The following is a 22,373-nucleotide window of genomic DNA, read 5'->3' as shown; positions in this document are numbered from 1 at the left end:
GTAAACCTAATTTCACAATAAAATACAAAAGAACAAGTGGGGATGTGACATCATCAGCCCATATTATAAATATTGATAAAGACATGCCTAAACCGGAATAATACAAATCTTTAAAACTCAAGAACTTTGTTATTTGTTATCCGATTTTGATCAAATTTTCCAGCATTTTGCTTTGTGAATTTTACTCTATTTACTGAGATATGATAAATATTTCCAGCCTGGAACATCCCTTTAAGATATCAGATTGACAGCATTATCCAGTGTATTGTTTATTCATTTCTTGACCAGCCATTGGATTGGTTGAAAAATAACTTCATAAAAATTATTTCCAAAGGTATATCTTCATTCTTCGATTCTAACGATTGAACAGTACAGAAAATCATTTCAACGACGCAATAAATGTTATAGTTATAAATTCACATGTTATTTGAAGATCGTTCATTCGCTGACCCCGTTTTATTTTGTTTCTCATTTTCACCTGATCTACTGAACGTACCGCGTTTTCTTTTGATCAGGTTCCAAACTGCTGTCCTGTAAGACTTGTTCAGAAAGAAATAAATGATCGCGTTGATCCAGTGATTGGAAAATGCCATCCATACCATTGTAAAATATGCCGCTTCTGGGATAGAAGAACCAGTTGCTGCCACCACGAAAGTACCCAACGTATGAGGGGTCCAAGCAAGGTAGAAAGTACCAACGAGGATAGCGACCTTTACCGCTCCTCGGTAATTTGACTTCGAAGTATGGACAACCGCTTTGTTGAGTGGGACCGCGGTTGCGCCCATGTTGTTGAAGCGAATCGCTTGATCAGCTATGCGGATGTGATGTCGTCGGGCAATCCGTAACAGTTGAACGTTGAATGCTGCTGATATAGTTCCAAACACAAATACAATGGCGGAATAGATGGAGATTAGGCGAACATTAGCAACATGTTGGGCACCATAAAAGTCGCACGAGCCATATATGGCAATAAGAGTGATTCTAGTCGTAGACAAGACAAACCCAACCAACATAGCAATCACAAGTACTATCTTTATCCGCCTAAAAGTAAAAATGGTTGCATAATACATTGGCCTGGTCACAGCTATGTATTGATCAAGGCTTATAACGAATAAAACACATGTGGACTGACTGATGAATATACTACATGATCCACTGACGACATTGCACATAGCAATATTCGAAAAAAGAAGTGTTTGTTCAAGTTCGGAAACGATGCTACTGCCGAAACACGTTAGACCCCCTAAGATATCCACAACAGCCAAGCACTGGAGACATAGTCTTCCGTTCTCACCGAAGCGATTGGGTATCTTCGGAAGGATAATGAGGTTGAGAAAATTCAAAGTAATGGCCAAGAATAGCCCTATGCCGTTAGCAACTGCACCCAACAAACGGTTGTGTATCTCAGAATTTTGATCCTCGTTAGACATATTAGAAAAGTGGACACTGTTCGCCGTCATCTTTTCAATGATCTTACCCCGATCCAGCAAAGTACAAAATTGTGCCCAATCAAGGGAAATATGTCCTTCCGAATTCGTCGATGTTCAACAGTAGGCCTATATAGTCAAATAATCATGTGAATCAAAGAATCAATTTATGAACTTCACTCTGTCATTTATTGGGGATAAAATGCAGTGAGTCGTTATCACCTGTAATCTTGTGTTTCACCAAGCTTACAACTTTCAAAAGTACACAAGGAAGTCCTACAAGAATTACCGAGAAGGCCCTGTTAAAGTATATGGAGAGGATAAAAACAGAAATATATTACATTTCGAAATGCTGCAACGAAAAATATACAATTACCTTCTTGTCTGAAGGTTGGTTGGTCATACAGCACCTTATTGTTCTTAGGACAATAAATCCACGCTAACTTTTTTCATAGTCAAGATTTTTTATCTAACCCATTCCCCTGTTATGATGATTGTTTAAAAAACCCAAAACAATAATTTTGTTTCGAACTGCTTTAAATGGGTTTATGAAGAACGGCTTGTGTCTATTCCAAAATTTAAAAAGAAATATGCTTATAGCTATAATATTTTTCCACTTCACATTGCTGCGCATTTCAGTGAAGTTAACTTTTAGTTAATCAGCATTTTTAAAATCTATGATTGAAACGATATAACTTGCAAGAAATCTTTGTTCACTTGGATAATTTTTATTTTTAATCTTTCCACTTTTTATTCGTCACAAGAACAATCAAAATATACCAATTATGCATTGCATTTCAATTAATCAGAACATTGATAATGTGTGTTACCCAATAAAATCGGCAATCGCAAATAAATTGTTCTGTACTAAAAAGTAATTTAACTTGTATTCCAGCCCTGCATGCCGACAAGAAGACCCATAGACCGAAGTGAAAAAAAGGGGAGTTTCACTTGGATAATACTGGGTGTAATAAAAAATATACTGCTAAAAATAATTACTTACTGCAAATCATAAAAACAAAGTGATGACATTTCCACTAACACACCGTTCTCGTATCAAACGCACAATGTCCTTTCCATCTTTGACTTATCCTCCACATTGTCGGCGTTTTAATCACAGTGTGAGAAAAAAAAGGGACGGACGTGATGTACACGGCCAACCAAGCTCACTCGCCACGCCACATCAATTCTGCTGTCAATTGCGACTTCTCGCTGGGCAACGCAGACCTACCTCTACGACGGTAGTTGATATTGGAAGAGACTTTTGGGCTCGTCGTAAAAGATTGTCCTGCTATGCAATTTGTGTGACATGATTTTTTTTTACCTTTCGCATCCGCAACGGAAACATTCAATCTGCGGTTCGTGTGCAAAATACTACGGTAACAGCGACATATCTGATTTAGGACAAGTTTCCAGAGCCACATTTGGTTCCTCCCAGAGCTCGAGGAAGCCGCCCGGTGTGCCATTTCCATTGACTAGTGGATACCAGGCGCGACCACGCATAAAAAGGGATTTCCTTTTCAAGAGTGGGCACGTTACGTACATGTATGTGTAACGCAATCGGGTGCTTTTCAAAACCTACTGTGGTATCCACTCGTCAATGGAAGAAGTTCCTCGGGAATTTGAATTATATAATACCTCATTTTGGGGGAAAGTAAAACACATACCCAACATGCACACGGGCACAATATCCTTCACATTGTGTGCGAGATGGCTTACCGTTTGTGTAGGAGGAACCAGCAAAAGAAAAAAAAAATCCGGATCGGTTTGGACATATTTGCTTTGCATGCAGATAATGCATGCGGAATGGTTTAGCTGGAGCGGTTAATGTGACCAACAGATTTAATTGCCAGCGACCCACCAATAATCCACGTTAGATCGATGCAAGATCGTACAAGCTCTCACAATTTTTCGAATGGCATAGTGTCGCATGAAAGAATTTTCCACACGAAACGCAGATCTATAGCGCGTAACACAAAGCTTAGCAATGATTGTAGAACAGTTTTCTTTGACTTATTTCATTGAATATAATGTACAGTCAATCGTAAAATTGAAGTGAACGATTGATCGTTAACTTTTGTGTTACGGGACCCTATAATGCCGCGTCCCCGAGGTTTGCGAAAAGAAGAAAATAACTGATTGATGTGGAAATCGGTAACTATTAGACACGGTAAAAATTGGTCTTCCGAATCTCGCTTGCAGCGTTATGGTGATAAATAGACATCTTGCGATCAACGGCGGAACGACCCCGTCTTTGAAAATGGAGGGGTACCGACAAAAAAAGTAGTTAGTGAAAAATTGTAGAATGTTATTGATCTATCAAAAACCTGATATTTCTTTTTTAAAAATGATGACACTTAATGTTATTGCTTTGTAAATCCTATCAATACTGAGAAAACCATCACAGAAATTCAAGCATGCCAGTGAACTTTGGAAAATAGAAAAGGGCTTCAGTTTAAGTTTATTTATGTAAATACGGTAAAGAGATAAAAAAAACATGCATTAGGCCATCAAGCTGTTTTTAGCATGCCCATATGTAAAAAAATGTACATACATAATCATTATGTAAATAAACATTGTCTGATACAAATCAATATTTAAACAAACAAAAAACATTAAATTAAAAGTACAAGAATATCGAAAAAGACAGAATCACAAAAAATATGGTTGAAATTTAATACGGAAGGGGTATAACTGAGAGATCATCTTGATGAATTTACATTAGTTTCTAATCGTATAAACTCTAAACAATTTACAGCCAATAAAAAGAGAATCATTTCGTTAGTTACTTTCAGAGGTGTCGGTAAGTGAAGATTACATTATGTTTATGAAATGAGGGCTTGTTTACAGTGAGTTCCGAACAAAGAGAGCTAGGTGCAGGAGTTTAAAATCAGAATCAGTAAGTCCCTTTTAACTTTAGTAGAAGGCACTCAACTCTAATATTATTATAGATATCTTTCCTACTTATATTTGAAGTCTATTTCAACACTCATCTCAAAGCTATATTCTAAAATATTTGCAGTTTCAGTATTCTGTAATTATTATGACCACCGAGGTATTGTACCATATTTAATTCTGCTGTGTTATTTTTTTTTCAAGTCGTAACTTCGGTGGGGATCTCGGTGAAGCATCCTCTTTTCTATACAATATCATGTAGATATATTTCTTTTTCATTCTAGACATGTCAAAATTATTTTCCAAGTTACTATAATATTATTAAAGATAGAGGCAGTCAAATTAGTGGAAGAATATCACTCTTAGATAAGAAATGGAGTACGGATCAAACAAGAGCATTTGAAAAAAGAAGGCACAGACAACACTCCGGAAAATATTATATTTGAAATGCAATTGGAAATGTATAAAGGAATATCATATCACATAGAGGAATAAAGAAGATAGTAGAACAAGCTCAACAATAGGTGACGTAGCACTATAAAAAAATCAGCAATAGTTATATAAAAATAAGGGCAATCGTTTCAAATCGATTTTTCTTAACTAAACATGGAAGTTATGAGAACTTGAAGAGAATGACAGTTATTAAAGAAATGCACTAAAAAGTAAAAAAAAAAACACCGGAAACCTTTCGTCGGTAAATTAAAGAAATAGATCTTCATATGCTAAATGCAACAAACTTCTCAAACACGTTTATAATGGGAGTTTGATCAACACTATTAAAACCTGGGCCAGTAGGAAAAGAAAAAGAATATTGGGTGCCGCCCCCGTTCTGCCCCCAAATATATATAAATTAATCATGCTAATATTTGCACTTCTGGGCTGAAAATCTTTATGCAGCTTGAGACCCGTAAGGAGATTTGGATTAATTGATAATTGTATTTACTCTACAACACCGGGGCCAGCATAAGGCAAACATTGAAAGCGTTAGCTGAAAACTTAATATATCCGTTAATATCAGATATAGACAAGACCAAGAAATTAGTCTTGACATTGATGACAGATCCACGTGCTTTTTCCTAATTGATTTTATCCTAATTCCCCATGCTTTCTCTGTTTTCCAGTTTGTATTTCTCTCGACACAATAATGGTTAGGTGCGTGCGGAGGTGCGATGATTGGTGATATACTGTTTAGTGAATTATGTAGTTACACGACTTCCAATTTCAATTTAGATATATATATTTCATAACTTTATTTAAACATGTCTTTTCTTAAATTCATGACATTTAGACATCTCTTCAATTTCATTGAAAATGTTTAATGTACGCGATCATGAATATGCAATGCCTTTTAAAATATTCTTTCTATGAAATCAGAGTTATTCAAATTTTCTGCTCCAAGCTGTCCGCCACTGAAAGGAACGAAAAAATGAAACAATCAAAATTTGATATGATGAAATTATAAAATTGTAGAGTGATATCATCAATTCATTAGTTGGATAGTTACGTACAATGCTATCCGACATGAAGAAAAAAAAATCAAAATTTATTAACTTCTTTATTTCTATCCGATTTTAGTGGCATTTTCATGTACCATTTTTGGTTTACTCGATTTATTTTAATCATAATAATTGTGATAATAAAATGATATTCCAGTGAAATGTCAAGGGGTCTTTCTTTTGAATGAACAACGTGTGAAACGGATACTCAACGGATGGATAGCGTTTTCCATCAGATGGCAAGAGTCTGAACGTTTACATTCTTTTTTACGTTTTTCACCCCTGCATCCTTAAGTGCAGTGGGACCATTAAGTCTTTTATTGGAAGCCTAGAGGCTGAAAGCGGATGTTGATAGAATTAGAAGTGAAAGTGAGGTTGGTTCGCATATAAGATGCATACGCTTACATCCTTTCTATTTCTGTGCTTCATGAACGTTATCTTTCCTCCCTCTTTTCGTTTTCAGCTGCAGTGGATGTGAGTTGCAAGCAAGCATGTATATTGTCCAGAGGAAGCAAAGAGGATAATGCAGACGTTTACGGATGATAACGGACATGGAACAAATTTTGTTGCTCGTCGTGGATTTACATCGTACGCGGCGGAAAGTTCATCCTTTCTGAAAGTTTTGTGCAGCTCAAAACTTTTTACGCGGATGAATTCAAAATGGGCGGATGCTCGATGGATAGACCGTATTGAACACGTCGTATGCAATGAGTATACACAGCGGATTCAAAGCGTTTTCAAACGGATGGCAAGAGTTTATACGTTTGACATCTTCTTTGCATCCGTAAGTGAATGCAGTATACTTCGGACAATAACAAAGTCACATAAACCACACTTTTCAATCATAATGGGAATAAGGTTAACTCAATGGTTGACTTGTAACCGTAAATAATGTCGGATCATTCTAATGGTAAGATGTGAGTATTAAGGAATATTTCAGAACTCCTTACTGGAATTAATTCCTGCAAATAAGCTACCTGCAACGGTTTTCAAACATACATCCCATTATGTAAAGCAATGTGAAATAAGTCGTGCAAATACAGGTTCATATGCTTTTTAAACAGGATACATGACTTTTCTTTTTTATTCATTCATTTATTATCGGCTCTTATAAAAATAACCAGCGTCATAAAACTATGAGTCGGCATATACGAATATTAATTTACGAAATTGACATCAATTCTGCTACTTCTACTACTATTGTTACTACTACTACTTACTGCTACTATTACTAACAAAATTCAAATTTGAGGGAAGGGGGTCACGCCCCCTTCTACCTAGTTGCCGTCTATCCTACCTACTATGTACTACTACTAGTAGTAGCAGTACTTCTACTACTTCTACTACACTACAACTACATACTACTACCCCAGGTATTTTTCTCATGGATGATTCGGGCTAAAATAAATAGAATAAATTCACAGAGGATAACAAATAACGAAGTTATTGAATTTTAAAGTTAAGCAATATTTGTGAAAATAGTTATATGCACATCGTCATGAATATACATTAGGTGGGCTCATGATGTCACATCCCCACTTTCCTTTTTCTTATGTTATTACATGAAATCATGAATGTTTTATTTTTCATACATGTGTTAATGATGTGTCTCCATTATGATGAAATAAGTAATTAAAAAAAATAATGCACTCAATCAGTTGTCAATCCAATTGTTTTAGTTCTTGGTAGAACATTTTTTTAGTAAACCTAATTTCACAATAAAATACAAAAGAACAAATGGGGATGTGAAATCATCAGCCCATATATGAATATTCATAAAGACATGCCTAAACCGGAATAATACAAATCTTTAAACTCAAGAACTTTGTTATTTGTTATCCGATTTTGATCAAATTTTCCAGCATTTTGCTTTGTGAATTTTACTCTATTTACTGAGATATAAATATTTCCAGCCTGGAACATCCCTTTAAGATATCAGATTGACAGCATATCCAGTGTATTGTTTATTCATTTCTTGACCAACCATTGGATTGGTTGAAAAATAACTTCATAATTCCAAAGGTATATCTTCATTCTTCAATTCTAACGATTGAACAGTACAGAAAATCATTTCAACGACCCAATAAATGTTATAGTTATAAATTCACATGTTATTTGAAGATCGTTCATTCGCTGACCCCGTTTTATTTTGTTTCTCATTTTCACCTGATCTACTGAACGTACCGCGTTTTCTTTTGATCAGGTTCCAAACTGCTGTCCTGTAAGACTTGTTCAGAAAGAAATAAATGATCGCGTTGATCCAGTGATTGGAAAATGCCATCCATACCATTGTAAAATATGCCGCTTCTGGGATAGAAGAACCAGTTGCTGCCACCACGAAAGTACCCAACGTATGAGGGGTCCAAGCAAGGTAGAAAGTACCAACGAGTAGAGCGACCGTTACCGCACCTCGGTAATTTGACTTCGAAGTATGGGCAACCGCTTCGTTGACTGGGACCGAATTTGCGCCCGCGTTGTTGAAGCGAACCGCTTGATCAGCTATGCGAATGCGATGTCGCCGGGCAATTCGTAACAGTTGAACGTTGAATGCTGCTGATATAGTTCCAAACACAAATACAATGACGGAATAGATGGTGATCAGGCGAACGTTAGCATAATGCTGGGCACCACGATCAAAGTCGCACGAGCCATATACAGCAATATGAGTGATTCTCGTCGTAGCCACTATAAACCCAATCAACATAGCAATCACAAGTATTACCTTCATTCTCCTTAAGGTCAAAATGGTTGTATAATACATTGGCCTGGTTACAGCGACATATCGATCAAAGCTTATAGCGAATAAAATCCATGTGGACTGACTGACGAATATAGTACATGATGCACCGACGACGTTACACACAACAAGTTTCGAAAGAAGAAGAGTTTGTTTAAGTTCGAAAACGACGCGACTGCCGAAACACGTTAGACCACCTAAGATGTCCACAACAGCCAAGCACTGGAGACATAGTCTTCCGTTCTCACCGAAGCGATTGGGTATCTTCGGAAGGATAATGAGATTGAGAAAATTCAAAGTTGTGGCTAAGAACACTCCAATTCCGCTAGCAACTGCACCCAAAAAACTGTTGTGTATCTCAGAGGTATGATTCTCGCTAGACATGTTAGAAAAGTGGATATTGTTCGCTGTCATCATTTCAATGATCTCATATCTTACCCCGATTCAGAAAAATAAAAAATTGTGCCTAACCAAGAGAGATATGTCCTTTCGAATTCAACAGTTGTCAAATCTGTTTCATGTGAATCGAAGTATCTATGAGCTTCATTCTGTCATCTATCGTTATCTTTTGTAAATTTTGGCGGGTTTCACCAGGCTTACAACTTACAAAAGTACACAAGGCAGCCCTGCAAGAATTACCCAGAAGGACCTGTTAAGGTAATATGGAGAGGATCAAAACAGAAATATATAACATTTCGAAATGCTGCAACAAAAAATAAACATCTTCCTTCTTGTCTGAAGGTTGGTTGGTCATACAGCACTTTATTGTTCTTAGGACTATATATCCACGCTAAAATGTTAATATTCAAGATTTGTTATCTAACCCTGTTGTCATGATCGATATTGAAAAAAAATTTGTTTCGAACTGCTTTAAATGGGCTTTTAAAGAACGGCTTAATTGTGTCTAGTTTATAACTGACTTAGAAATATAGTTATCGCCTTAATATTTTTTCACATCACACTGCATTTGTTGTGCAATTCAGTGATGTTAACTTTCATTTAATCAACATTTTCTCAAATTATGATTGAAATGATATCACATCTAAGAACCTTTGTTCGTTTGGATAATGTTTTATTTATTTATTTTTTATCTTTCTACTTTTTATTCGTCACAAAAACAATAAAAAATATACAAAACACGCGGTGTATTTCATTTATTTAGAACAGCGTTAAAGTGTGTTGCATAATAAAATCATAAATAAATTGTTTTGTACTAAAAAAATAACTTAACTTGTACCCCAGCCCTACCGACGAGACGTCCCATAGACCGAATAGAAAAAAGGGTAATTTCACTTTGATAATATTGGGTGTAATAAAAAAATATATACCGCTGAAAGAAGGAGTTTACTTACTGCATGTCATTAAAGCAAAGTGATGACATTTCCACTTAAACGTCGTTCTCGAATCAAACGCACAATGTCCTTTCCATCTCTGACTATCCTCCACATTGTCCACGTTTTTATCACAGTGTGAGAAAAAGAGACGTATGTACGACCAAGCTCGCTCGCCACAATTCTGCTGTCAATTTCTGATTGATGCGGAAATCGGTAACTATAGACACGGTTAAATGGTCTTCGGAATCTCGCTTTGCAGCTTTGTGGTGATTAATAGACAACTTGCGATCCACGGCGGAATCAACCCGTCTTTGAAAATGGAGGGGCACAGACGAAAAGGTTAGTTAGTGAAACATTGTAGAATGTTATTGATCCATCAAAGACCTGATCTTTTAAAAGATGACATTAAGGTTATTGCTTTGTAAATAAATTCCATCAATGCTGAAAAGACCATCACAGAAATTCAAACTTGCCAGTGATCTTTGGAAAGAAAAAAAAACCTAGAAAGGGGCTTCAGTTTCAGTTTATTTATTCAAATAAAGAGATGAAAAAATTACGCGTTCGGCTATCGAGCTGCTATTCAGCATGCCTTACATTAAAAATTTAAACATACATATAAATAAACAAGCATGTACGAATCAATGCATAAACAAAAACATTAAATTGAAGTATAAGAATATCGAAAAAGACAGAATCACACAAGAAAAATATTGTTAAAATTCAAAACGGCAGGCAGTGACAGATCATGTTGATGAATACATTTACATTAGTTTCTAATCGGATATACTCCAGAGCTCATTAAGCAATTTACAACCAATAAAAATAGAAGCACTTCGTAGGAAGTTAGTTTCAGAGGTGTGGGTAAGGAATTAATTATGTTTACTAAATTAGGATGTCTTTTTTTACTCCGAACAAAAAGAGCTAGGTGCAGGAGTCTAAAATCAGAATCAGTAAGTCCTTAACTTTAGCACGTTTATTAGAAAGATACTCAGCTTTAATATTATCATAAATATAATTCCTATAGTTATATTTGAAATCTACATTCAACACTTCTCAAAGCTCTATTCTGAAAAAATTGCAGTTTCATTGTTATTTTTATTTATTTGACGGTTGAAACATCGAGGTACACTGTTAGAAAATTTATCCTTAAAATAAATGACGTTTCTGCAGCAGAGTCTCGACAACACCTGTAATCTTACCAGATTGCGTAATCTTACAGGAATTTGGTATTTGATGTATGGTATCTTACAAATTGCCTTAAATCAAACACCCTTTTCCTCCTTTTTAAAAAGACATGTTCTGTGAAATTGCAGAAAAATTCCTGTTTTACATGTAAGAATTTACAGAATAATTCTGTTATTGCTTTCTGCAAAATCTTCACTTTTTTTTAAATCACGTTTTTAACAGTGTATTATATTACATTTTAATTCTGCTGTGTTGTTTTTTTTTTCTTTTCAAGTCGTATAACCTTGGTGGGGATCTCGGTGAAGCATCTTTTGTCTAATGAATAAATATGTAGATATATTTCTTTTTTTATTCTAGACATGTTACAATTATTTTCCATTAACACTCCAAAAATATCCTTAAAATGCAGTTGAAAATGTATAAAGATATTATATAGAGGAAAAAAGAAGAGAGAACATTCTCAACAGTAGGGGATGCTGTACTATAAAAAAAAACAATACTTATATAAAAAGGGGACTCATTTCTAATCGATTTGCTGAACTAAACATCGAAAATATCAGAATTTGAAAAGAATGAAAGATATTTTTAAAAATGCACCAAAAAGGAAAAGAAACGCCGGAAACCTTTCGTCTGTAAATTAAAAGAAATAGATCTTCATATGCCAAATGCAACAAACTTTTCAAACACGTTTATAATGGGAGTTTGATCAACCCTATTGAAACCTGGCCCAGTAAAATATCTAGGAAAAGAAGAAAAATATTGGGTGCCACCCTCGTTCTGCCCACCAAAAAAAATAAAGAATAGAAAAAGGTAAAATATAAATGAATCATGCTAATATTTGCACTTCAGCGCTGATAACTTTTATGCAGCTTGAGGCCCGTAATTATGAAAGGAGATTTGGATTAATTGATAATTGTATTGACTCTACAACACCGGGGCCTGCATTAGGCAAACAATGAAAGCGTTAGCTGAAAACTTAATATATCTGTTAATATCAGATGTAGACAAGACCAAGAAGTTAGTCTTGACATCAATGGCAGATCCATGTGCTTTTTCCTAATTGATTCTTATCCTTAAGTGAATCACCTACCCGATCCTATCCCTGTTTTCCAGTTTGTATTTCCCTCAACACAATAATGGGTACGTAGTTAGGTACGTGTGATTTTGCGATGATTGGTGTTTAATTTCAATATACAGATATGATAAATTTATTCATAACTTTATTTTTTCCATGACATTTGTCAAGCTTGATCTTATCTATTGAGGTTATTTTCGAAATGAAGATTGTAAACGTTTGAATTTAATATTTGAAAGATACAGGCCATTTTTCTTATTTTACTTGTTCAATACTTCATTGTTTTTATGTTGCTGGTTATACTAAGATTGATATTATACTGGGCTTTAAAAAAATTGAACTAAAACTTTTATTACCGTTTCTGCCCCTCGCCGGTTTGTTTAGCTTTCTTCTTTTTTGTTTAGTTTGTCCTGTTCGTCATCATTCTGTTATGTTTTGTTCTTATGTCGTTTGTTATGCCTTGAACTCGTTATTGGTCTTGTAACGTTTTGATTCGTGTTGCATTGTCCCATTATCTTTGTCCTATCTCTTTATTATCCATCCTCATTTTATGTGATCATAATAGTATGTTACATCAGTACATTCATTATTATCTACATCTCCATCGACATGGATATGATTGATTTGCCATAATATATCGCTAGTTACAGAGACGTCTTTTCTATCTCTTTCTCTCGGATTTCTGTAAGATGAATTTCATCTCCATTTTCTCCCTTACTCCTCTTGCTTACTTTCTTCCCCCCCCACACGCATACACCCACACACATAAAATCTATCTACTTTTCAATTCAATACATTTCACTTCTTTCCTTCTCCCCTATTTCTATTGATAGTAACCGTCATCCACCCGGTGGGTGTTTCATAAAGCTGTTCGGAAAATTACGCACAACTTTACGCACGACTGGAACATGTTCTTAAGTCATGAAATGAATTTATACTGGGATATCATTTAGCACAAGAAAGGATCACCAGTCGTGTGTAGTCATTCATAACTTACGAACAGCTTTATGAAACAACCACCAGGTCTATTTAGAAAATAACCATTACGTGTAAATACCTGGAAGTAACTTCCTATTTCAGTCAGTAAACTTGATAAACTTGAAAAGAGGAAACAACTTCATAGATTTTTTTCTGCGCTTGAAAATCTTCAGCCTTTTTAATCGCGTTTATTAGATCATAAGTTCATACATCATTAAAAGTAGAATCAGTCTTCATTGACATTGATTAATCAAATCAGTAAGCATGTTGTATACAATGTCCAGTGATATCTAATATTTTAGTCGACACGAATAAAAGTAATGGGTAAGGCAAATGATTGCATTTCTAAACATAATACAAATATAAATAAAAAAAAATGACACAAGATGCAATGCCTCACTGGTGGCTACGCTTCAGTGAAGCCGGGATAATACACGTGGAGTACACAAACTGTAAATGGAATGCACCACATATGAGTTTTATCAATTACATTGTAATAAAATAATTGCCTAATTAATGCTTAAAGAATATATAATCAGATTGCATATTATTGAGCCATATTACACTAAAAAGTTATTTGAATCATGAAATCAAACTATCCAATATCTATTTTCTACTGTACATTACATCTATTCCAATGACCTTCAATTTCCATTTCCTTTGAAATTATAATTAATCACGTTAGCATTAAAAGATAATGGTAGGAATGCAGGACGTTAAGAGATTAAAAAATGCATTTTAGATTAAAAAAAGGAACCAAAATCATACAAAATTCATAATAAGCATGGGAAATAAGCAGTACCCAGTATCTAAATGTGGTAAAGATATTGAAAAAAAAAACAAATGGAATCAAAGTCAAAAATCAATATTTTTATACATGTAGTACAAAGAACTAAAATGATTTGTTTCTCTTTTGCTATCATGCAGGTCCTGCCATACACTTAAAGCTAAGAAAAAATATAAGACTGACATTTGTAAAATGGATGACTAGGAATCAAGTTGAGAAAGGTCACAGTCATCGGTCACATCTGTGCATCTACATTGGTATCATGTTGATGGAAAAAATTTGCGAATAATCAGCTCACTCTGTAAAAAGTGTAAGAAAGAGAAATGCAAATTTCATTTGTTTATTTTTAAAGACGTACTCCGGCCTGAAACCGTCTAATATATATGAATTAAATCATACAACTTAAACAAGAACGCATCTTCGAAATCGGATGAAAATAACATAAGTATGGTAATTTAGACACATTTTCATTACTTAGATAAAACGTTGTATGCATGTCGTCATCTACAAGGCTTATTATAATCACTCGGGTCGCAGGCGCGTTCGAAATCACTCACGTTTTGGATTTTTTTTTTTGCAATTTTTTGGATTTCGATGCGATTTTTTTTAACGGTGTCTTCAATGGGACAAGCACGCTAAGAAAATAAAATGAAATTGAAATTCGAGTTTCGTTTTAAGCTGGCAAGTGCCTTAAATAAAATGTACTCGACTACTGTTTTAACATAACAAACAATCAAATCAGCCATGTGGCTTAACTAACTTAGAATAGATCCGAACCTCTACTGTGTCTTATACGAGAACTCCGAGTCGGAACTTGCCATGTCTGCCACATCGATATTCCATCGTCATTCCCATATGCGGACATGCCTGCATGCAATGGCCCCAAGACATGGCATTCAACTGTTGAAAATATTCGTAAGTCATACTATGGCCCGATATAAAAACCTTTGAATAATGTGACGAGGTGATATTTATTCTACTGCAAACGGATCATTGATTAGCTGCAAGTGGGGAATCCGTACTCAGCCATTATACAGTTATTTTGCAGGACTGCATATGTATTAAAAGAAAAAAGATGTAATAGGCTTGTTTGTGTAATCGGGAGTAGATTTTATAATGGCTTTTTAAATTGACCTATGTAAAAGAACAGGTGGGTGTCTCATAAAGCTGTTTGTAAATTTACGAACAGCTTTACGCATGACTGGAACATGTTCGAAGGTCATAAACCGATTACATAGGGATATCACATAGCAAAAGAAATGATCACCAGTCGTGCGTAAAGTCATTCGTATCTTACGAACAGCTTTATGAAACAACCACCAGGGCTACATACCAAGTCGTTTCTATACCACCTGGTATCGCTCTTCTTCATACGGGACCTTTTCTGGGATCGAATCGTCGAGGTGTTTCTGAAGGAAAACAAAACAAACAGAAAATGATACGCATGAAAGCAGACTGGCGATTCTTTCACTATTGTTAAAACTCGTCACAATTATTCCTATCATCATTTCTTACTATAATTTGACTGAAAAATACCCCCAATACATTTTCGACGGCGTAATCACCAAATTAATTGAAAAAATAATTTTCATGATAATGATGGAAATGTCTATTGACATGTATATTATTCTATGAAAGCATTTTATAAAAAAAATTGTTCAAGTTCATTGTGGTTTGATGAAGAGATTATTAACAGGTTAAAATGTGTATATTAGTTTGATTCTTTCCACTATTTTTTAAAATTGCTTCTTTCCACCATTTTTTAAATTTGCTTCTTTCCACTATTTTTAAATTTGCTTCAGACAGATTCATATCAAGTTTTGTTTACCACTGAAAGACTTGCACGCCAAGGATAAGTCGGCAATTTTACTGACTGACTGACTGAATTTAGTTGCTTTCCTGGGTAAGATATGACGTTATCATTATTACCATCATTTGTGTTGTCAATATATCCAATTTATCCATTCCCTCATACTATTCATCGTCATCTTTTCTGTTTTCTTTTTCTTTGTTTTATTTTCAGTCACCGAACTCGCTGGCATGTCATGATCTAAATACCTTGCTCTCAGAAGGGACGCCCGATTTTAACATATTCCCGGACAAGCCTGCGCGACTGAAGAACATGGCGATGACAACGATCACCACAATGATGACGAGAATGACCACGCCAGAGCTTGTTCCGATAGCAATCTTTGCTGTGTTGGAGAGTACGCCATTGGGTCGACCAACCGCTGTGAAGTTGAAAAAATATTCATACAGCTCACAATTTAAAAAGATGAGGGACAATATTCCTATTTGGAATATATTCGTTTAAATACTTATAACCAAAAATGTGATTTCAATGGAAGAGTAATCAAAGACAGTGCGTTGCCGTAACCAGCTTTTTTTTCAAGGGGGGGGGAGTAGTGGGTGTACTGATAGACTGCCAGCATATATTACGTATCTACAGTAGATATGAATATATTACGGGCCCCAGTACTGTTACATTATTACTGTGATTATTGATTCTATCATTATTACAATTTTTCATTAATCATCATCATTATTATTACTGCATTCCCCTCATCATTATTCCCATCAATTCATTTCTAATGAATTTCTCTGATATTTCTTTGACTGTTTCACTGCTCCATGTGTAACTATTCTCTGATTTACATACTGAGTGAAAGGAATTACCGATTTCACACCGAGGGCCTGAGAAGTCAGTAGGGCAGTAACATTCGAAGGTGTTAGGGTTCGAATCCCTGCACAGTCCTCCGTTCATACATGGACCAGAGGCACATGCATTATCGGCTAGAAAAAATACACAAAGTTAACCGATATGAGAAAATATTAGTAAGCAATTTTCTAACTGAGATAACATGAAGATACACAAAAAAAGATAAGATAATTTTCAGAATATCACCGCTGATATAATTATTAACTTTTGAGACAAAACATTCGTATCTTCATCAAATAGAAGTGAAAGTGCAATCAAGATACCATGATTTTGTGTTGAAACTTCCTGTATGGAAGGGATTGGTAGAGCAGTGGTCTAAAACGGAGAGAACCAGTTTCAAGACCAAGTGTTTTCAGGGGAGGCATCGATCATCATTACCAAGTTCTTGAAAATGAATTAAAAACAATTTTTCCTCTATGAATACATCCCAGATTTGAATATTTATCAACAGTAGGTACAAAAATCAACCGACCGTCAGAGAACCTTCTACATAGCTGATGACTTTCATATTTCTGTACCTTCTTGGCAGAAGTCACCGGAGTAGCCCTTCTCACAGATACAAATTGGTAAATCATCGACTGCGTTGCAAGATCCACCATTAAAGCAGTTCCGATCAAAACAGGGGTCAGATATTATGTCTGGAAGAAAATTAATTTATTAAATTCGGTAAATAGAATAAGGTTACACAGCTAGATTCTTTCGTTTTAGAGGTTTCCCATTCTGAACGTCAGACCAACAGTCTGTACTTGCGCTTCAAACCCATTTTGTATTAAATTGTTATGTTCAAACAGAACATTTACCAGTAGTATATTCAAGACATTCGTACACCAGATCATAGACTATGACATAGAGTATCGCTAATTGGAAAATCTATTTCAAACTGTTGGGTAGTGAGCGATCAAAATGCGATGTATGAGGTCCGTTTATGTGAATCCCATTTTTTCTAACCAGTTGCTTACTGCACAGTTACATAACTTTTAACTTCTAGATATAATTTATATATTTTAATATGGATTATTTCAAATACTCTTTTTTTCTACAGATAATGAAATTTTGATTATTTATCAATGAATCATTCCAATAACACAATGTATTTATTGTTACAATATATTTATTTAGTAGATTATTCTTTATTTTTTGTGCATTATTCTGTTGAAAATGATTTGTATGTCTATTAGATGAAAGCCAGTGAAATTTATATAACTAATCTCTTTCTCTAAAAAGAGAATCATATTTTCTTTTCAGAAGAAATGATTACACTTACGGTTCTGACAGTACTCTCCACTAAAACCAGGAGCGCAAAGACATATTGGAAAGTCTGCTGGTCTGATGCATGTACCATTATTCTGACAGGTGTGATTGGAACAGGGAGCCCATCCTACGAGGAAAAAGGATAATATGATAAAAATCTCTGTTATCACACAGAATCTGCTACTCAAAATCATAGAGAACCATAGTTTATGTCATTTATTTTTGTATGATTTGGATAAGATCAACCACAGATTGATTGACACAGTAAGATTTCTCGTGACAGCGAATTTGGAGATACGTTGAATCTGATAATCTGGTTTGAATGCGTGCATTGATATATTGTTCTAGGAAATTATGGCATTTTACGAAGCAAAAAAAAAGCAACAAACAAACAAATAATAGTAAAGAAAGGAAGCAAAAACTGATCACAAGGTTTGAATTTGTGAACTGGATACAGGCCAAGATACAGTCGTTTATTTCGGGTAGCGGCACCACTTGGATTGATTTGATTTGAAATTAGTTTCTTCCTGACCATGTTTTACTGTAAGATCACACTCACCATGTTCACAATGTCGGCCATAGAAACCGGGTGGACAGACACACGTTGGACCAAAGATGCCCTCATGGCAAGTGCCACCATTGTAGCAGGTAAGATCACAGGATGTTCCGTTGGTTCCTGTAACAAGACGGATGATTTTTCACAAAAATGTACAACATAAGGTCGATCGATATCATTCAGACAGATGTCAAACATTCGTAAGGGCCTCCTCTCGTCTTTTGTTATAGCCCAACGTTCAAATGGATACCACCAAAAATGAGGGATACCTGTCATCAAGAACTAGGTGACAATCAGCAGATGTCTCTGATCTCAATCATCTGTGACTCTTTGAAAACTATTACATACTATATAAAGCATCTAATAGGCGCCGATTATCTTGTTGCCTCTTCAATGGCGCACTATACAATGCACCGGCAATAGCTCCAGCTGCTAAAGGTGCCTGGTGCATTCAATGAATACCCAATCATCTCACCTGCATTTAACTCTTTGCCCGCCACAAACAGGGAGAACTGGTAAATTCTGGTATATTACGATGCAAAATGAACAAAAGTCAATTTGTTCAGTGCAGCATAATGTGGATCAATCTCTTGCCGAAGGAAATTGCTCGGATTCAGACCAACAACTCTTTGTTTCAACGTCTAGACACTAATCCACTTGGCCAGCCACAGCACTCCATTTTCACGGAATTTCATAATTAGAAATAAACTTCCTAAACAATGTTATTCTACAAACGAAAAACTGAAGTGTTTGAAATTATGAATATGAAACACGATCCTGACAGTACTCTCCAATAAAACCAGGAGCGCAAAGACATATTGGGAAGTCTGCTGGTGGAATAGGGAGCCCATCCTACGAGGGAAAAGAGATTATGTGATACAAATCTCAGTTATTACAGAGAATCTGCTACTCCAAATTATAAAGAAGCATAATTTAATATATATATATATATATATATATATATATATATATATATATATATAAAATTCATTTGATAAAGATCACAATAGCCACGGATTCATTTATCACGACACCCAACTAGGATAGAAGTTGAAACTGATAATCTGGTTCATATGATGGTTTGGCTTGGTTTTATTTACGATAAAAATTGCATATAAACAAATTATACATCACACGTTAAAGTGATTATATACAACAATTAAACTTCACAACGAACGAATAAATTCATATGGCAGGGATAAACCCGTTTCAGATTGGCTATTGATAGCCAACCTGTTCTTTCCTAGACATATCATAAATATCTGGGGATGAACTGGTAGATTCTGGTATATTACGATGCAAAATGAACAAGAATCAAAACTGATCACAAGGTTTGAATTTTTGAACTGAATACAGGCCCAAGATACAGTCGTTAATTTCGAGTAGCGGCACCACTTGGATTGATTTGATTTGAAATTAGTTTCTTCTTGACCATGTTATACTATAAGATCACACTCACCCTGTTCACAATGTCGGCCATAGAAACCGGGTGGACAGGAACACGTTGGACCAAAGATGCCCTTATGACAAGTGCCACCGTTGTAGCAGGTAAGATCACATGATGTTCCGTTGGTTCCTGTAACAAGACGGATGATTTTTCACATCAGGGCAAAAATGTACAACATAAGGTCGATCGATATCATTCAGACAGATGTCAAACATTCGTAAGGGCCTCCTCTCGTCTTTTCTTATAGCCCAAGGTTAAAATGGATACCACAAAAAATGAGGGATACCTGTCATCAAGAACTAGGTGATAATCTGTAGATGTCCCTGATCTCAATCATCTTTTGATGAAAACTATTAAATATTATATAAAGAATCGATGAGGCGCCGAATATCTTGTTGCCTATTCAATGGCTCACTATACGATGTACCGGCAACAGCTCCAGCTGCTAAAAGAGCTTGATGCATTCAATGAATACCCATTCATCTCGCCTGCATTTATCTCTTGGCCTGCCGCAAACAGGAAGAACTGGTAAATTCTGGTATATTACGATGCAAAATGATCAAAAGTCATTTTTTTTCGGTGCCGCATAATGTGGATCAATCTCTTGCTGAATGAATTAAAACCAACAATCCTCTGTTTCAACGTCTGCACACTAATCCACTGAGCCACAACACTCCATTTTCATGGTATTTCATAATTAGACATAAACTTCCTGAACAATGTTTCTCTACAAAATACAAACGAAAAATTAAAGTGTTTAAAGTAATGAATAAGAAACACCTACGATTCTGACAATACTCTCCACTAAAACCAGGAGCGCAAAGACATATTGGGAAGTCTGCTGGTGCGATGCATGTGCCATTATTCTGACAGGTGTGATTGGAACAGGGAGCCCATCCTATGTCTGGAAAGAGAAATGAGACAAAATGGTACTTAAGGCCTATTGCTGATACACCACTTTACCTAATATTTAATTCAAATAATCACACACACAAAAACAATCAGCTGATAACAATATATTTACAGCGAAAGAAGGCTTAAGTGATGTAATGACATTACAATAATAGTAATCAATAAAATTCAAGAAATCGTACGTTCGGTCGATGATAATGTTGTGTTGGGATCGGTGATTATTGAAGGGAAGCGTAATAAGGAAATTTTGCAGAAACTATATGCAGTTCAATATCGCTAGGTATTTAATCATCAATTGCAGTTGACAATTCACACTTTGAAGTACATGAAGATTCAGATATAACAGGAGACGATGAATATAATAGTTTCGAAGTTAAGATTATAAGATTAAGATTCGGAGTGAAGTTCATATAATATTCGATGGACGTCTAAGTCTTGAAGTCAGTCAGTCTATATGGATGAGTGTGGGTCTCGTATTCTATCGTTGGTCTTCTCCTCTCTTCTCTAATAATCAAGAAGTCTTATTTATATCATTTGTTTTGGGGGTGTAACTATTTTAAGTGGGAGTGATCTAAACTTGTTCTGATTGGTCTACATTTAACTGTCTATCAAACTTTCTCTGGTATATGGGGTGTGGTGATGCTCTGTGCTAATGACTGGGGCTGGAGTGTGAGTCATACTTCTTCCATGAAGTTAGCTGACGTCACTGGGGTTGGTCTTTTTATGGTCAAGGCTTAGCAGTTATGGTATTGGGGGTTTGGGGATTCTAAGATGACATTGGGGGAGTTTGTAAACAAGTGAGGGTGAATGACTGAAAGGATAACAGGAAGTTAAATTCATACTACATAACAATAACTGAAGTATGATCGAGGTAAGTTTGCACCTTAATCATAATCTTCAGCGTCTCACGTGTGATGACCTTACCTATTTCACAATGTACTCCTACGAACCCAGGTTTACAATAACACGTTGGTCCGAAAATTTCCATCTGACAAGTTCCACCATTCAGACAAACACCATCACAAGAAGTAGTATTACCTTCATAAACGAATAATAACACAAAATTTCATCAAAATCTGATAACAAAGTTATTGAATTTTAAAGTTAAGCACAATTTTAAGTAAACAGTCTATGCAAACCGTCAAGGAATGCAATAAGTGGGCTGATAATGTCATGTTCCCTACTTTCCTTTTCTCGTGTTATTTCATGGAATCACAATTATTTCAAAATTTCATGCAAGTGTGTATATGTCTCCCTTGTAACAAAATAAGTTGCAGCAATAATTATCTTACACATTAAATCAGTAGTTCGTTTTATTCTCAAGGACATTACTTGTTTAAATATAATTTCATATACCGTTCATAGAATACAAAAGAACAAGTGGAGATATCAACAGCTTTCCCATTAATTACAGATTTAGGAAGACTGCATTAAACTATCTTTATCAAAATAATGGAAAAACTTAAAGTATAAGTTTGCTATTCCTTGTCTGATTTTGACGAAATCTTCAGTACTTTGTTTGTCTCATTTTACTTATCTTGCATGCAATTTATTTAATGCCTGGAGTACCCCTT

At 35.3% G+C, this 22,373-nt stretch overlaps 1 protein-coding gene across 3 annotated transcripts; it reads right to left on the bottom strand.

The window, feature by feature from the left end:
* Positions 1 to 13,805: 13,805 nt before the first annotated feature.
* On the bottom strand, positions 13,806 to 21,834 carry LOC121409435 (delta-like protein 4). Of its 3 annotated transcripts, XM_041601369.1 has the most exons (10): positions 21,724 to 21,834; positions 20,672 to 20,791; positions 19,900 to 20,016; positions 18,444 to 18,560; positions 17,898 to 18,011; positions 17,152 to 17,271; positions 16,591 to 16,707; positions 15,973 to 16,145; positions 15,248 to 15,323; positions 13,806 to 14,213 (listed from the first exon to the last, which is right to left on the bottom strand). In XM_041601369.1, the coding sequence occupies exons 1-9, from the start codon at positions 21,785 to 21,787 to the stop codon at positions 15,258 to 15,260; spliced, it is 1,008 nt and encodes a 335-aa protein (XP_041457303.1). In that variant the 5' UTR covers positions 21,788 to 21,834; the 3' UTR covers positions 13,806 to 14,213; positions 15,248 to 15,257. The 3 variants fall into 3 exon arrangements, with proteins under 3 accessions (XP_041457303.1, XP_041457304.1, XP_041457305.1); XM_041601370.1 differs by lacking the exon at positions 18,444 to 18,560; XM_041601371.1 differs by lacking the exon at positions 19,900 to 20,016.
* Between the last annotated feature and the right edge of the window lie 539 nt (positions 21,835 to 22,373).

The sequence above is a fragment of the Lytechinus variegatus genome, chromosome 2 (genome assembly GCF_018143015.1).
Source record: "Lytechinus variegatus isolate NC3 chromosome 2, Lvar_3.0, whole genome shotgun sequence".
Taxonomy (NCBI): Eukaryota; Metazoa; Echinodermata; class Echinoidea; order Temnopleuroida; family Toxopneustidae; genus Lytechinus; species Lytechinus variegatus.
This window is presented reverse-complemented; position numbering and strand designations above follow the sequence as displayed.

Coding starts and splice junctions, on each gene's coding strand:
- LOC121409435 (XM_041601369.1), bottom strand. CDS start 21,787: ATGGAAATTTTCGGACCAACGTGTTATTGTAAACCTGGGTTCGTAGGA. Junction 16,708..17,151: donor CGGTGACTTCTGCCAAGAAG/GTACAGAAATAT, acceptor TATTTTTTCTAG/CCGATAATGCATGTGCCTCT. Junction 16,146..16,590: donor AGGCCCTCGGTGTGAAATCG/GTAATTCCTTTC, acceptor TCAACTTCACAG/CGGTTGGTCGACCCAATGGC.